The following is a 17,920-nucleotide window of genomic DNA, read 5'->3' as shown; positions in this document are numbered from 1 at the left end:
TTACCTTGAAACCGCCATTCTGGTTAAAACCAAACTGATCTAAAATAGCTTCTCCCATCTTTCAAAAAGTTTAAAGTAACTTTCCTACTCAGACAATGTTGCACCATTAAACTACTGAACCTCTGAAGAGTTCTAAAAGATTACATGTTATCTGGCATTCTGTACAGTTACAGTGAAGAAAATGTTAACTTTTAAAAATATAAAAGCTTACAGTTCAGTGCTTATAAGCTATCAATATGATGTCAGTCTAAAAATGAAGACTGATGTTGAGGGTGTTTCCATTTTGGAAGACCTTTTATGCATTGGTTTTTGTATCACAATGTAATCGTTGATTTAGTTCAGAGGAGGTAGTTTAACAGTTTACCTTCCTATTAAGTTTTATGGTTCGCTCTCATCTTGAGAAGAAAAAAAACACATGAAATATAATGAAAGTAAAGCAAATGTTGTAAGAATGTAGGAAGTATTGGGTAAAATTCTGATGTAAAGGGACCCAGTGGAGATAGAGAAGGTGTTAAAAGGAATTATTGTATCCCAAAGGGTTATAGGTTGTATCTGGTGATAAACTCACTAGCATAAAATGAACCCAATGTCCACGTACAAGAAGGAACTAAAGTTAAAAGGAGTTGCAGCATAATCCAGGTTTCAGATGGAAAAGGAGAGAATGCAGGATGAAGATAGTATAATTATAAAGAGGTGGGAAACGGGAGTATTGTAGAGCTGAAATTTGTGTGTTTAAAATGTTAAATACTAGAACTGTAAAACATTGCAAGTGTACTTTGATAGATATTTCGTTAAAATTGCAGTCTCATCATGTAGAATGCTACAAAGTTATTTGTCCTTTCTGTGGCCAAAGGTAGCTAACCTTTGAACTCCTTTTTTAGTTTGAAAATGCATTTGATTTTTTAAAACTACACTGTAAAACTTAATAGCACAGGTAATGAGCATATTTCCTTTGGTATAAATCTGAAAATGTCACTTATGGGAGATAGTAATTAATAAACACTCAGAACTCATGGCACAGGGCTCTAACTTGAGAGATAATGAAGAGAATGGTCGACCATGATGGCAGTAACCTAAATCCTACTATCTCTTTTAGAGTGCAGCTCTTACTTTTTACAGACACAAGCTGACTTACAGAATCATATCTTAGGATTTGCATGTGCTGCTATACATCAAGCATATATGATGGTGCTGCAGAAACTGAAAATGCTAGGGGTGGATGGAGGGAGGGAAGGCTCTGCTTTTACAAATGTGATGCTGCTTCATTTTGTATTTGCCCCATCATAGGGGATCAAGTATCAGAGAGGTAGACATGTTAGTCTGGATCTGTAAAAGCAGCAAAGAATCCTGTGGCACCTAATAGACTAACAGACGTTTTGGAGCATGAGCTTTCATGGGTGAATACCCACTTCGTCGGATGCATGTCATAGGGGATATAGCTGAAAAGAGAATGGGACTACTGTCTGCTTCCTCAGTAATCTGTGTTCGGTTCATCTTTTCACAGATCAGTGCAATGGACGCCTCTCCTCGCAATGCTTCTCCAGCCCTACAGAATGGAGAAAAAGGTCTGTTTAGATAATGTGTTCTAGTTAGGACATGATAGAATTGCTTACCTCATCCCCGTCTCATCTGAAATAATTAGTGTAGGTCTGTTCTCAGACTTTCCATTTTGAGACCATTACACTACTATGTGATACAGATGCATATCTTTTTTTCCTGTTTTCAATTACGACATAATGGATACCAGTTCCATGTAAATATCCCTAACAAAGGAGGAGAGAATGGAAAGGCAGCATATATCTGGTATAGAATCAGAATTCTTTTCACATCCACATGTTATTGTACAAGTTTTCTTGGAAGAATTAATGGCCTTTAAGGTTTTTATCTTAAAACTCCAAAGGTGCAACAAGTCACTGAGCTCTGGAAACTAGTTTGAAACAATGGGCTTGTCTAAATGAGCACTGGGGTGTAAATCTACCCCTGCCACGTGGACTGTGGTGCTGCACTAAAAGTTCTCTAGAATTTTGACCTACTTCTATTTCAAATTGGGGTGATCAATAGATAAGGATGCTGTTTGGCACAAACCACTCTCCCAGCATGACTATTACCACAAGGCAGTTTCTTAAAACGGTTGAGAGATATTTTGGCCGTATATCTGGTACCGGTCTGGGTTAACCCTGCCTTGCTGAAGTTCAAAGCTATAGGTCAGTTGTGCAGTTGGTTAGTGTGTATTGTATTCATGCATGATAGAACTATTGTCTTAATTGAATTCTGCCATACAGGAAGAATTATAGGATAAATTGGATTGAAGTACTAAAAAGCTTATTAGTGTAAAAATTACCTTTGTAACTGTCCTCATTGTGTTTGCATGTAATTGTTGCACTCTGATTTTTAAGAGATTTAAGCCATTAGCCTCAAGGTTGCAAAGAACCATCAAACTGTGAAATCAACGTAAACTCATGTGGTGATCATTAAGTCTTGCAAACCATAGCTCTAAAAGAACTGCCCTGTCCTTTTCAATGTGTTATTAACGCTAAACCTTAATGAGGCTATTTTAAACAATCTTAATTATTTTGCTGATTACTTTATTTATCCCTAACAATTAACAGTACATTAGGTTAGAATGTAGCATGGACTGCTGGAAAACAGCTAGTCCCTGTCAAAGCTTGGTTTTAATCTGCCTCTCCTAAATATTGTCACATCTGAGGGGAAGGAGCTGCATCTCACTCCCATTGCGAAAAGCCTTAGTCATCTCCTGGTTCAGATTTTTATACTAAATTGCATTTTACGTTTTCCTTTCAAAACACACTCGTTATGGGACTCATACATTGCAAATAGGAATATAATACTTCCAATGGAGAAATGTTCTTGCAAAATAGAGAAATTAAGGGTAAGGATTACTGAAAGTGAGATACTGTAACTATTTTCCCATGGAGTCTTTTGAGTGGTGGTTCAAGGCAAATTGCATATTATCTTGGTAATATGGGAGCGCCAATGTTTTCAGTTTCTTTCAAAAGTTACAGGAACTCCATCGAGAGGAGTAGGTTGAGAGCTCTAGATTTTGATGTTATAAAATGTAATGACTTGATAGGTATCTTAAAAATTCATGGGTGGGTGTTCCTCTACGGTATCTGCAACCCAGGCATCATGGGTGAGAACTGCACAGTGACATGGACTAACCTATTGTCCGAGGTGAATGGAATGCAGTAAATGAACCTGCTGCATAAATGGTGAAAAGAAAACTGGATTTCTTATGTTCTCAATTGTAATATAAGGATGTATTAGTAACTATTATAGAAGTTTAAAGTGATGATCAAGTTAAAGTTTTCAAAAGCTCTCACTAGAACCACTCTGAATAAAACTTTCAAAAGTTTTTGAAAGCAACTTGGATGCTGAGGCACCCTATTTACTTTCAATAAATCCCATTAGGAGACTAAGCAGCTGGAGTTTCTGAGGTGTGGTCTAAACTAGAAAATTAGGTTGGCATAACTGCATTGCTCTCCCACACCCCTGAATGGTATAATTAAGCCAACCTAAGTCCCTCTGTAGACAGCACTAAATTGACAGCAGAAGTCTTCTGTTGACCTAGCTACTGTCTCCTGTTGGTGTAGCTAATCCACCTCCCCTAGAGTTCCTCTGGTCGGCCTAGGTAGCATCTACACTGATGTGCTGCAGCGGCATGTAAGTGTAGACGAGCCCCAAATCACTTTCAGAACTGGGACTTAAGTGCTTTTCTCTTGAATGCTCGCTCTCATTACGCACTGTTCCTCCACTTTCCAAGCGAAGGGTCTGTTATATCACATACCATGTATGTGAGGAAAAATGGTTACTCAAGTGACTGTCAGTTTTTAGTGAAGGGTCCGAGATGGAAGCAGATATTAGTTTTGGTTGGTAATCTCAAATGCTTTCCTGTGTCCTTGTTCTTTTTTGTATGTTCAACAGACGACCGTTTCTTGACGACCCTGTCAAGTCAGAGCTCCACCAGCTCCACCCACCTCCAGCTTCCTACCCCACCTGAAATTGTGTCAGAGCAGCTGACAGGGGGGCCTTCCTTTGCCAGTTCAGTCTCTGAACCAGACACCACCAGTAGCTCAGAAGGTAGAATTCAGACTCTCTTATCTCCCTCTCCCTTTGGTTGTGAGACATGCCATGTAGTGGCTAGCATATGAAACTACTGGTTACTAGATTAATGTGACTGCCTCGCTAAATGATGGATAGTGCTGAGAACCAAACAGTTTACCCAGCCAACTGAGTGCCTAAAGGTCACCAAAGTGGACTAAATATTTTGAAGTGTGCTTGACTGTTGCAACAGGCTTCAATGGTGGGAACCAAAATAGTGTAAACTTATAGTAATGGTGTCCTGCATCATGTAACCTGTGATCCAGGGTATCTTATCAACCTTCCTCAAATGTTTGAATGGTACCTAACTGTGTCTCAAAAATACATGTGCTCCTCTCAAGATATGCTTGTTGCTAAAGGTTCTGCTGCAGCTGGAAAAGAGCTATTGGTTTGTTACTGCATTCTAATGAAGAATGGCCATGAACCACTCTCCTCCGTAAGGAAGGCCATTGGTATCCTCCTTTCTCCCTATGCTTTCTTCTCCATATTGCTGACCCTTCCCTCTTTGAATGAAGAATAAATTCATGTTCTTCAACACTTAGTTTTGGCCAGAAAGGAATCATTGTAAGAGAAAGGCACTCTCCTTTCTCCTGGGACTGAATATCCTGGAGAACTCTTATCCAACGTCAAGATCTGATCTTTGACTTATTTCAGGCACACATCTGTCACAAGGGCGCAATGCTACAAGGCCATCCAGCTGATGTAACTGAACCAATATTGCTGGCTTGCACGCTGCCATCCACCAAACAGCTTCTCTGAGCGAATCTTGATCCAGAGAGATTTTAATAAGTTGGCTACAAAAAAGGCAGTTACAGTGCAAATTTTCACAAGCTGTACTATAATCAGCTTCATGAGACTGTTCATATATTCAGCAGCATGGCTCAGGGGATAGGACCTTTGGATTGGAAATTAGGCAATCTGGGTTCTATTAATCGCTCTGCCACAGATTCACTGTAACTTGAGGCAAGTCACTGTTGGGCCAGATTTTTACATTTGGGCACTTAATGGCAGTCTACCTTTTAAGAATTTGGCCCTTAACCTCTCAGCCTCAGTTTGTAAAGTGGCAATGATACCTACTTTCACGTGTGAATTTCTTTGAGATCCTCCAGTGAAATGTATGATAGAACAAGGAATTTTTTATTTCCCAAGATTACTGCCGTGTGGAAATTCAAGTAAAGTTTGATTGTTCTGGTGTATGCTTCATGACTCACAATTAATAATCATACCCTCATTCTAGATATATTTGATGGACACTCGTTGGGATCTACAGACAGCCAGGTGAAGGAGAAATCTACTATGAAAGCTATTTTGGCAAATTTGTTGCCTGGAAACAGCTATAATCCCATTCCATTCCCCTTGTAAGTAATATATGGTGCTACCAATGGGCATGAAAATTGTGTTGTGTGTCAAATACGAAACTGATGTCATGCCTTAGCTACAGAAACTGAAATCTGTGCAACTGCTCTTGCTGAACAGAGAAACTAATAGTCATAACTTGGCTTTCCCTGCACATAAACATCGCTGGATTAATAGTGTGTTCGTAACATCCAATAGTACATAACTTGCTTGAAGTGAACCTTGTTTTCTGTAACATGTTAACCTTTCTACTCTTCACCACCACCTGTGGTACATAATGGGATTTTAAATTACTCATGTCTGTGGCTAGTGTGCCATCTACAAATATTTATGATGAGAGAAGCCAGTACCTTTACAAGTCCATATGAGGCGTCCAAGTCACAGAAGCACTTGTCTGGGGTGTATTTGGTGAAATCTGAACTTCACCAAAAACTCCACCTGTTGCTCCATCACTTGCCTGGAGCTGCTATCGTTTAAGGATAATCTTTTCTGATTTTTATACAGTGACCCAGATAAGCACTACCTAATGTATGAACATGAACGGGTACCCATTGCAGTCTGTGAAAAGGAACCAAGCTCCATTATAGCTTTTGCGCTCAGGTATTTAAATTGATTCACTCTTCTTTGGGTTTATCCCAAATGTTTAAGAAATCTTCAGTGGCCTTTCTGTTCAAGGAACATGTGAAAACTCCTTGCGGCCGCTACTTCTATAAATGTGAGACATTCTTCAGCCCCATGTGAGAGCTCCTTGCGAAATTGAAGTGACAGCCCTTGTGCATGGGAAAATTAGACTGTCTGCAGCTTTCTGAAAAATCCTTTTAGATAAAATAACTAGAGTTCAGAGCTAGTTGTTACAGAACAGAGTAAAATAGTGTCTCAAGGACATTGTGTGGGGTTTGTTTTTTAGCTACAAGGTGGGCATCCTATCTCTAGGGGGTTGTTCTCTCCTTGCTGCTGCCTCTGAATTAAAGCAAATGGGTCGGTACTGTAGGAATTGTAATGTAAACTGTTAATCTTCCCCTTCCAGTTGCAAGGAATACAGGAACGGCTTAGATGAGTTATCCAAAGCATCTCTGAAGAGCAGTTCTGAAGAAGGGCTTCCACCAAACAGGTGACAGGCGGGTTCATAACAGGCTTGGCAATGTTCTAGAGCAGGGGTGGGCAAACCACAGGCCGCATCTGGCCTGCCAGCTGTTTTAATCCAGCCCTCACGCTCCTGCTGGGGAGCAGGGTGTGGGGCTTGCTCTGCTCCAGTGCTCTAGCCGGGGATCAAGATTGGTGGCCACTCCACGCAGCTCCTGGAAGCTGTGGCCTGTCCTCCCTATGGCTCCTATGCATAGGGGCAGCCTGGGGGCTCTGTTCTGCACTACCAATGGGAGCTGTAGAGGCGGTGCCTATGGACAGGGCATTGCGCCGCAGAGCCGTTTGGCAGTACCTCCACTTAGGAGCTGAGGGGCAGGGGTGGGGGTTGGGAGAGAGAGACATTTTGCTGCTTCCGGGAGCCGCTTGAAGTAAGCATTGTCTGGAGCCTGCATCCCAACCCCCAGCCATGATCCCCCTCCTGCCTCCGAACCCCTCAGTCCCACCCCAGAGCATCCTCCTACACCCTAAACCCCTCATCCCCAGCCCCACCCCGGAGCCTGCACCCTCAGCCAGAGCTCTCATCTCCCCCCCCCCCCCCCAATACGCCAACCCCAATTCCATGATCATTAATGGCCCACTATACAATTTCCATACCCAGATATGGCCCTCGGGCCAAAAAGTTTGCTTACCCCTGCTTTAGAGAGAGCTGAGTGTGGTCCTGGTTTGAGGGGAGGGGGAACCAAAATCATAGCTGGGGGGCCCTCTGTGCTCTTATGGAACTGCCAAGTACTTCAGTTTTCTGACAGCACCCAATGTCCAGATGGTGTCATCCCCAGTTTCAATAACAGCTGTCACGTAACAGTAATTGGGGTCCCATCTGACTGTGGGTCCTTGTGCTGTAGCCTCCTAACCAGCTTCTCTACTGAGTTACATACACACTAGGGTGCTGTGAGTGGGCTGCTCCCAATCCTGCAGCTGTGCTGTTTGCCACAGTCCGTTATTGAAGAGGCCCATAGTCCTGTTTACTCAGCTTGGTGATTTAGAGAAGCAGTTTCTGCACTCTGGCAAGTGGGCCTTCCTCACTGAGATAAGGGTGGGTGATCTCTTTCCTGGACAGTGGAGGGAGAGGCGTCATTTTGGAAGGAAGCCTGGAAGTCCACGAGAGGTTGAATGTCTCCCCACAATATGACCTCTTTAAATCTATATGGGGAAGAGGATGTAACTTTAACTTTTATTCATTTAAAATGGGGGATAATCTAGTGCCCGGGTGAACAATTAGTTTATTTGGCTCACATGGAAAATTTAGTATGGTTATAAATAATTCAGAATGTCTTTCCCTTTCAGTATGTCGGACAACAAACCAAAGAGCAGCAGCCCAGTCCGATTGCCTGAGACTAACGTGGGACAGGCAAACCGCACAGCTGAAGCAGAACAGCGTAAGGTTGTTTTAGAGAACTCATATCCACATCACAGGCCAGCTTTGATTTAATTACTGAAATCAAATAAACTTAAGTGTAGGTTTGGATGGAAACTAAGTTAAAGGGAAAACACAACTTGGAAACCAAATTCGATTTGTTCTAGTTGGGCATAGTAAATTCAGTTTTTGAACTGCTGATATTGGCTTGAAAATCAGTCTGTTACCTGCTCTCTCACTGGTGTCTTTCTCCCGGTTCTCTTCTCTTCTAGTAACAGATGACTTCAGTTCTTTTTTTTTTTATGTAGCAGACTTAAGTATTCTTCTTTGGGCTTTTGTGCCCCATGGAACTCCAGTTGTGTTCCCAGTATTGTCTTGTGGTTTTGGTTATTTTTTTTTAAGGATACTGGTTAAAAAGTTGTAAGTTGTAAAATGCCATGAGTACGTCTCAGTAGAAAAGTTTCCAAGATGCCAATGATTCTTACAATCAAGAAGGTTCCTGGTTTTGTTTTGTTTAAGAGGTGTATCAAATTGTGAATATGGGAACATAGGCATTCTTCAGCTTGTCTCTCTCTCCCTCCCCCCCCCCCTTTTTATTTTTAAAGTACTGGCACTTTAGCACTCCAGTGTAACAATTAGGCAGTCAACTCAGTTTGATATGTGCAGTTTCTCCAAAGACTTCTGAAGTATTAAGGTGTAGCATTCTGTAACACTACGTCAACTAACCTGTTGCTTTTAAAGTGGTTGGAGGATGGGAAATAGGTTACTGTTGAATGGGCTTTTCCCCTTTTGTTGGAAAAGTCACTTGAGAATATTTCTGTGACCACTTCTGGGTTGTAGTGACTATAGAAACAATGATGTCCACTCTTTCCTCTGCTCACTCACTTTAGCAAAAAAGGTTTCCGGAGTTCTATCCTTCTTCCGTGGAACAGGAGGGAAGAGCCCTGATCTCTCTGCCCAGAAGAAAGAGACCTTACGTGGTGCAGATAGTGCCTACTACCAGGTTGGACAGATGGGCAAGGAGGGTCCAGAGAACCAAGGAGCAGAGACTCAAGGTATGCTCTCTCATCAGGTGCATCTTTCAACTAGAACTGTTGCATCTCCCAAGATCTAGTCTATTTAAAGAAACAAAATCCCCCAAACCCACTCCAGCTGGAATTTTCAAAGAAATGTAAGCATTAGGTGCCCAAATTTCATTGAAATTCAATGGGCTCCTCTTGAAAATCCCAGCTTCCCTCTTTACTAGACAAAGGACCTTTTTTAAGGCTCCAGGCCTATAGTGTCAAGAACAATAGATCTTTGGTTTCAGGGTCTTCCAAATTCCTTCAAGTCGGGCGGGTGTAGCGTGAACCAGTGGGCTTCAGTCCATCTCTCCACTTTACTTCCTGGTCTGCTGTATCACTTCAGTTCATGGAGTAGTAGAAAACAGAAGGAAGAGGTTGGGGGAGCTACATTCACATAGGCTAGAAAGCTTAGTGCTGTCATCATGCTTCTCTAGTATGAGTGGTAGCAGCACTCGAAGCTCTCACACAGAGCTGTTATATTGGGAAGCTTGGCCTGGAGGGATTAGAGCAGAGGTCCCCAAACTTTTTTGTCTGGTGGGCTACTTGTCAGCGGCATTCTGGCGGATGCTTATCTGCTGGAGCACTTAGATGCTCTGACGGGCGCCATGGCGCCCACGGGCACCGCGTTGGGGACCCCTGGATTAGAGTAAGACAATTGTTCCCCAGGCTGTTTTTAAGGAATTAGTTATATGAATCTTTCACTTCACGGTTATCTGTCAGCAAATTTAATGAACAATGCATTTTCTTTAGTATCTACCTAAAGTATGTTTTGAGGACTCTTCCAGTGACCATCAGTTTTTATAACATACTGAGTTTGAATCTTATTTCTAACTTTGTAATTTGAAGCTTGAATGATGAAAATGAGGCTAATTCAGTTAGTGAAGTAAATGGTTTGTGTGTGATTGTGACTCTTTAACTGTTCATGCAGCATCTAATCATCTTAAGTGCTTTAGAACTACTGCTGCTAATAAAAATAAACATTTTGGCAAACCCCAAAAATCTTCCTTGAATGTGAATTTTATTCAGTATTAATCATACCTTGTTATAAAACTTGGCTTCTGGTGCTAAACATACATGCCTGACTTAATGTTCCCCTTGCCTTTTTCAGATGAAGCAGATGGAGTGGATGCACAAAAGAAGCAGCTAGCAAATCCCCATGTGGAACTTCGTGAGTAGGAAATAATTTGGGGCTCTTAATTGAGAATCACATGGTGGCATACTGCCCTCTTCTCAAAACACAACACTACCTCCCTAATAAAACTTGGAGTTGAGGAGTTGATGGTTCATCTTGGGCAGGAAAATGTCAGGTTGCAGTGTAATGGCATTCTTCCTGACAAGTCCAAGTATTAATTACAAAAACAGCCTTACAAAGTCTAAATTACCATCACATCTTGTCTTGAAGCGTTATCCATTGACATGTAACACGGGCTAATTTTGTGGCAGTATTAAAATAAAAACCAAAACTCGCCCTTTTCTCTTTTAATTACTGCTTAGCCAGCTTTCTATGCTCTTAAAAGCATAGGGGTGGATAAGAGTAATTGTAACTTAAAAATAACTTTTGTAGTGAGGGCAAGGGATCTTAAAAGCTCCTGAAAAATATTACTGACTGGCCAGCTCTCTTGGGAAAGCAAGCCTTGCATTTTCTAATTAATGAAGAGCCTTCTCCCTCCACGTCTCTCTGCAGAGTTTTCAGATGCTAATGCCAAATTCTATTGCCGGATTTATTATGCCGGGGAGTTCCATAAGATGCGTGATGTGATCCTCGGGAGCTGTGAGGAGGACTTCATCCGCTCCCTGTCTCACTCTCTGCCCTGGCAGGCTCGTGGAGGCAAGTCAGGAGCTGCGTTCTATGTGACGGAAGGTAAAACTGGCTTATTTATTTCTTCCCCTTTCATAGCGAAAATCTTCTTAACCATTTCTTGTGGGAGGGGTGTCTTCTGTACCTTCAGTGCAGCACTTGAGGGGTTGGAGAACTAAACTGAAAACCCCAAAGCACAACTGGAGGACAGGCTTTCATAAAGCACACACTGAAAATGCCAACAGTACCCACTATTCAGCAGTGCTGAAAATAGCTGGCCAAGGAGGTTAAGTTTAAAACTCCTCCTTTGTCATGGCTCTAGGGGATGTCAGTTTTTAATATAATTGAATGATTACAGTTTTCTTTCAATCTTTCTGGCTTTCACAGTTAAGGCAAATCAGACTTTTTTTAATTCCTTCAAATGAGCCAACACCTAGAACTGTAAAGCCTATGGGCACAACTTTCTGCTGCTAAGATTTAAAGAGAAAATTGCAGTTTGAGGTACACAGTTGAAGTTAGATTCTTGAAGGGTTTGGTGGGGGTGTCTCTATATTTACAGTAAATGTTATTTTCCTACATCTGAAATTACATAGCCTTTCTCTAATGTTGAAACAGATGACAGATTCATTTTGAAGCAGATGCCCCGTCTGGAGGTCCAGTCCTTCCTTGACTTTGCCCCACACTACTTCACTTACATCACTAATGCTGTTCAGCAGAAGGTAGGAGCTTGTATAGCCTGGTTTTTGGAACTTGGCTTTTTATTTAAATCGTTAATTGTTTTCAGGCCAGTGGTATTAAAATGAGGGAGGCTAACAGATATGAAAGGTATAATGAGGAGTTGGGTATATATTGGCAGTCTGATAGAAAGGATGCGTGTTTAAATAAAATGCAGACATTTTGCCAGGACTTAAAAAATTAAATGTATCGGGATGAAAAATGAAAGTTCTGGTGCACAGAAAAGTAATGCTTACTACCATAACCTATTGGAATGTTATCACTCTGTTCTCTTGATTAGAAACCAACGGCACTGGCCAAAATACTTGGAGTGTATCGGATTGGATACAAGAACTCTCAGAACAACACTGAGAAAAAGCTGGATCTGCTTGTCATGGAAAACCTTTTCTATGGCAGAAAAATGGCTCAGGTGAGGAATAACTATGCGATGCATTGTTCTCTTCCACAGTGCTTCTTCTGATACAGAGAGCTGCAGCAGGGCTGCCACTGATACCAATGGGGCATCTTCACCCTAAAGATGTTGACTCAGGCCTTATCTACACTTTTATTGGGGGGTTGATGCCTGGTGATCGATGCATCAGCAGTCGATTTAGTGGGTCTAATGAAGACTCACTAAATCGACCACAGATCTCTCTCCTGTCAGCTCCCTTACTTCACCTAAACAAGGAGCGCAAGGGGAGTTGACGGGAGAGTGTCTCCAGTCAGCATCGCGTAGTGTCCCCCCCACAGTAAGTAGATCTCAGTACGTCGACTTCAGCTACGTTATTCACATAACTGAAGTTGTGTAACTTAGATCGATCTCCCACTATAATGTAGACACGGCATAAAAGGAGTCCTCTTCAAATGGCTTCTATTGCTATAGTTAAGATTGCAACCTTTTTTTTTCCATTAGATATCCCATATTTGTCCTTGCATCTCTGGCTATCCACGGTGGCTTGCCCTGAACTGCAAGGTTTACACTGAAGACTCAGAACTTAAAATTTGACTTTGTCTTTTTGGATCAAAAAAGGCTTATTGCTGACTGTCTGTCTATCATTTCCAGGTGGTTACATCTTGACCCTATGCCTAAACTACTATTTGAAGAAATGTGGTGGTGGTTTAAGCATATTATAGTGCCTGCTATATCTAATTCTAAAGGTTTTAATGTATATGTGATCTGCTTGTCCTATGATGGCTTGCTGTCTCAGAGACATCATATATTTGAGCTTTAACTTCTTGCTAGACTGGAGCACGCTGAAGGGACCAGGTTTCTAGGCCAGATCAACAGGTTTGTATGGCCTATCTTGTACTAGGTTTGCAGCAACCAAACTGGCTACAGTTCTACAATTAATACTCTTACCTTCCCAGTTCCACTATGCCCTGTTTCATGTAAGAGTCACTCTCTCCTGAATGTCTTCTCCTTTCGAGTGACCTGTGGGGTTCCTGGTAAGCAGAATGTAAACACCAAAAAGTGGCAGCATCCGCTTTTTTATATTCAGCAGTTTTAGAAAAAAAATCACATTAGGTCACCTTTAAAATCCAAATCATAAAACAATAAAAACTATAAGCAGTGTACTGACATCTTCTTTAAGGTCCATTGATTAGTTACCACTCAATCCCATATTTACAACTTGGGAGTAATTGATTTAAGGGTGAAATATTTGACATTTCATGCTCTCCTAGTGAAACAATTTGTAGTCTTTGATACACTGGTCTCTCTAACAGAGTGGAAAGTGGATAAAACATATTTTCTTCCAATGAAACAAAGTGCTCTTGTCCTCCCCTGCCAGGTGTTTGACCTGAAGGGCTCCCTGCGGAACAGAAATGTGAAAACAGACACTGGGAAGGAAAGCTGCGATGTTGTCCTGCTCGATGAAAATCTGTTGAAGATGGTACGGGACAACCCTCTGTATATCCGTTCCCACTGCAAGGCTGTGCTGAGGGCTTCCATCCACAGTGATTCCCACTTTCTTTCCAGCCACCTCATCATTGATTATTCTCTGCTGGTGGGTCGCGATGATACCAGCAAGGAGCTGGTGGTTGGGATCATTGGTATGTAATCTTTGCTCTTGCTCTTTCAAGTACTTAACTTTAACTTCATGCACTTCGTGTCTCTTATCACCACAGTACCATATCGTGGTTATTCGTGATTTCTGCATCTTCCTTTGAATTAAGCTGTGTGGTGGGGGTGGGGCGGTTCACAGTGAATGTTTCTGAAGCCTCCCTTAGAGTAAGAGCCATATCTGTGGCTAATATATTTGAAGAATTATGTGGGTGAATGACTCTGTTCAAACATTCACTGGATCCACCCAACTCAACAAAGGCACATGTCATGAGCACTTGCGTTTCACCTTGCTGAAGTAAGATCACACTGACTGTGAAAGCTTAAGGATTTCTCTCACTCCTTTCTTTCTGGCCTGCCTGTTGGCTCATAACCCTAGCTGTCGAAATGCTAACATGCATGCGGACTACTTTTTATAGTCATTTAAAGGAAAGTCAAGTTGGTGTATAATGTGCATGCCTTGGAGTCAAAGTCCATGTTAAAGCAGAGAGTGGATTATTTATGCCGCCTTACATAAATCGCCTCACTGCCTTTCCTGTCCAAGCTGAATGGCAATTTAAGTCAACTTGCAATAAACTTACAGAGAGGGCCCTAGAAAAAATCCATAGATTTGATTTTAATTTTTTTTAAGACTAGAAGGGACCTTAGGGTCACCTAGGCTGATTTCCTGCGTTGTACAGGCTGTAGAATTTCACCTGTTCATTCCTGTATCACAGCTACTAACTTCCAGTTGAACTAGAACACTCCTTAGACAGCCAATCTTGAATAAAAGGCTTGGCTGGTGAATCCACCACATTCCATATTTGAAACCCCTTAGGGGAAAATCAGTTTTCAAAATAAAGATACTAACTCATCCCAAAGGATGTTTCCAAACTGGGGTCTCTTAAGATGGGAGCTGGGCAATTCTCTGCTTCTTACTGAGTTCTCAGAATGGCTTTCAGTGTTTAATAGTTGAAAGAACTGAAGCCAAAATTTCACTCTATTAAAAGCAGCAGCCTCAAATGTTCCATGTACAGTAAATGTAAATCAGTACTTCCGTTAAGTGGTGTTTGTTTTGATTCTGCACAGTTAACTAGACTGGCCAAAACTAAATATCATGGAGGGAGCAATCTCTTGCGTTGGCCTGGGAAGGATTTAGATGGCCTAGTTGGTCTCCATAACTGATTTCCAGGAATTTCTTACTTTCAAAAAGTTTTTTTGTTTTTTAACTAAAGTTGGAAATTGCACCAACCTATAAATCTTTTGGGAGAGCAAAGGGGAAGGGGGGGGGCCTATCAAACTGAGATGTTTCCTAATTTATGTAATGAAAATAGCTTGAAATTGTAGCTCTCCCTCTAAACTAAAAGCACTGATGAATATTTCACTATACCTCTACCCCAATATAACGCAACCGGATATAACGTGGTAAAGCAGCACTCTGGGAGGCGAGGCTGCTTCACTGTGTTAAATCCAGCAGTGAGGCTCAGGGCTCCCTGCAGCGGCCAAAGCCCAGTGCTCTTTAAATCACCACTGGAGCCTGGTGCCGCAACCCCGGGGTAACTCCCCCCTGCTGCGGGGAGCCCTGGGCCCTTTAAATCACAGTCGGAGCCCTGCTGCTGCTACCCCGGGGCTCCGGCAGCAGGGCTTGTGGGGCACTTTAAAGGGCCTGGGGATCCCCGCAGCAGCCGGAGCCCGGGACTCTTTAAATCACCACTGGAGCCGTGCTGCCGCTACCCTGGGGCTCTGGCAGTGGGGCTCGGGCAGTGCTTTAAAGGACTCGGAGCTCTGGCCACTGCGGGGAGCCCTGAGCCCTTTAAATCACCATCGGAGCCCTACCACCGTTACCCCGCCGCTACCCTCCTATGACATGGTTTCACCTATAACGCAGTAAGATTTTTTTTGGCTCCCGAGGCCTGCATTATATCAGGATAGAGTGTATTTTTCATTTTCATTCCCACAATCGCTTAAGCAGTGTCAACAAACTTTCTAAGTATGAATCTCTTCATATGAGCTAGCTCTGTACCAAGAGCGCTGTAAGCAAACTTAGTGGAAAAATGGACACTTCATCTATTTCTCTTGTCTGTGAACGGCAGGATCTGTTGTTTTCCTAGAATAACCACTACCTGCATTTGTTAATTATTCGGGTAGCATTTTACATCAGATGATTAGGTGTTCCTGCATATACCTTGAAACAGATGGTGATAGTACAAAATTGTAGGCATTATGGAAAGTTTACTTGCCTCTGCTGGATGATGAATAAACATATCAAAGCAGTAAGCATATGGATCTCTGACTACACGTCACGCTGTTTGTCCATCACTTCCGCTGGTACCTGTCACACTAAGGTGACTTTGAATACATTCAAATTCAAGATCTACAGAACTAAGTCTGGTCCTAATACAATCTAAAGCTTTGCATCATTTATTCTTTTGCTTAGCAATGTCCATTTATACACACGGCTCTTAACTTTTCAAGTGAAAGTTGGTTGTAGTTCATCTATAATTTACACATCCACATATGCTCTCTAAAACTAATTTATTTTTCTGGAAATCACTTCTGTTTTTAACCTGAAGCCCTCAGAGAAGCATACCTTGAGTATTGATGGATTGAGTTGAGAGGAGAAAACTAATTCTGTATTCCCTGAAGAACCGACGGGAATAGTTTTTTTTATTCCTCTTGCGTTCTACTCTTTGTGCCTACAAAGATGCCAGTTTTATCCAAAAACAGGCTGTGTCAGTGTTCCTACTTTGTTCTGTTTTGATGCATTAAATAAAAGGAGGCAAATTCATACCTGAGGTCATTGCCATCTGAATAGCTACACAAAGGGCTGATGCCAGGACTGTCATTGTTTGCATTTTGTTCAGTAAATTCTCTTCTGCCACACTGCTTGTGCATAGCTCACCACAAAGCGTGGGCTATTGAAGGGGTTTCAGTACATATTGGAAAATATTTGATGTGCAGTGATGAAAAATCTGTAATCAGTAGGTCTCCGTGAAAGCAACAGCATTCACTTAAAAATAACTCTTTCCATAAATAATAATAAGCCTTGAATGTAAGGCTGGGCAACTGCAAAGAGTAAGTGCTAGGATGAAGACTAATTGATGTTGCTTACAGGGACTCTGTTTAAAAAAAAAAAAAAAAAAAAAAAAAATCTTCATTAGGTGATTCTGCTTCTCTTATTGCTCTCCCACATGTTGTTGTACAATGTGTTTCTCATAAGCTTGAGAAGCTGTATTGACTTGAGTTCACGTGCCAAGGAGAGAGGTTTAGAAGCAACCCTGGGACTTTCCTGCCCAAGCCATGCTGTCCTCCATTCCTTTTGTTCAGGATCACCCTTGGCATTCCCAGACCTTCTTTCCATAAGGGAGAGTTAGGAGGTGCTCTGAAAGCCGCACCAGATGCTGTTTGTGGGCAAAAGAGACTTTATTAAAGGATAATAATACTAGCTTAAAATGAATGAGTTGCTAGATCTTAAGCCATCACTGGGCGCCCTTGATCATCAACCACCTTATGAACTGTAGGGCCAGTGTGAGATGGCTCCTTGTACATGTAGGGTTGGGGTTAGCTGGATGAAGGAAAGTTCATAACTAGGTGCTTGGAGCTCTCACTAATGTGAGTGAAGGCAAAGCATATCTGAGCAATGTCTTTCTGCACATAGTGAATAGCTGGTGTTCTCTCATTGCTGCTCAGCTATTTCCCCTGCCAGTGCAAGACCGCAGGCTAAGAATGTGAAATTGTTACGTTGACAGCAAATGCTTGCAACTTCCTTTGCCATATGCCAGGAATGTATTTCTGATTACCCAGATATATCTATTTGGAATATGAACTTCATAACACGTCTTCCTGTATTTGTAACAGATTACATTCGCACCTTTACCTGGGACAAAAAGCTTGAAATGGTGGTGAAGTCAACAGGCATCCTAGGAGGACAAGGTGAGTCCAAGACACACCCAGTATTATTTCTGATAACCCGCTCTATTGGCAGTGCTATTGACAGATTTCAGGCAATACTATTTTCTGCCCCCTTTCCCCCCACCACTCTTTTTCTCATTCAAATGTATTGTTGCTACTCTTTCCTCTTCTTCCTCATTCCTAAGGCTGTGCACAGTGTAAGAGTCTTGTGGTCTCATAATGTATCTGCATGGGTAGTACTGTTAATTGGCATATTACTTTTTGTAGGGCGGGGTCACCTACATATCCCATTGCTCTCCTGTCTTAGAGTAACACTATCTCCGAATTGTTGGGTTATTTGCAGAGGTAACTAATCTTTTAAAAGCAGATTCAGAAATGCCCGTTCTTGGTTTGGGGGAATGAAATCTCTTCTGTGAAAA

At 41.9% G+C, this 17,920-nt stretch overlaps 1 protein-coding gene across 6 annotated transcripts in view; it reads left to right on the top strand.

The window, feature by feature from the left end:
* PIKFYVE (phosphoinositide kinase, FYVE-type zinc finger containing) overlaps positions 1-17,920 on the top strand; it is a 95,838-nt gene that overhangs the window by 73,322 nt on the left and 4,596 nt on the right. For 5 of the 6 annotated variants that reach the window (XM_032765025.2, XM_032765023.2, XM_032765027.2 and 2 more), the window contains 13 exons: positions 1,505-1,565; positions 3,943-4,098; positions 5,357-5,477; positions 5,980-6,075; positions 6,503-6,586; positions 7,903-7,994; positions 8,863-9,027; positions 10,145-10,204; positions 10,721-10,897; positions 11,450-11,553; positions 11,850-11,978; positions 13,339-13,600; positions 17,448-17,522. In XM_032765025.2, the coding sequence (XP_032620916.1) occupies positions 1,505-1,565; positions 3,943-4,098; positions 5,357-5,477; positions 5,980-6,075; positions 6,503-6,586; positions 7,903-7,994; positions 8,863-9,027; positions 10,145-10,204; positions 10,721-10,897; positions 11,450-11,553; positions 11,850-11,978; positions 13,339-13,600; positions 17,448-17,522 (1,582 nt within the window). Of the gene's footprint in view, positions 1-1,504; positions 1,566-3,942; positions 4,099-5,356; positions 5,478-5,979; positions 6,076-6,502; positions 6,587-7,902; positions 8,000-8,862; positions 9,028-10,144; positions 10,205-10,720; positions 10,898-11,449; positions 11,554-11,849; positions 11,979-13,338; positions 13,601-17,447; positions 17,523-17,920 lie in introns of those variants that run through there. The other variant, XM_032765028.2, reaches the window with a different exon arrangement.

Source organism: Chelonoidis abingdonii, chromosome 10, assembly GCF_003597395.2.
Source record: "Chelonoidis abingdonii isolate Lonesome George chromosome 10, CheloAbing_2.0, whole genome shotgun sequence".
NCBI lineage: Eukaryota > Metazoa > Chordata > Testudines > Testudinidae > Chelonoidis > Chelonoidis abingdonii.
The sequence above is the reverse complement of the archived record's forward strand: the minus strand, read 5'-3'. Positions and strand labels throughout refer to the sequence as shown.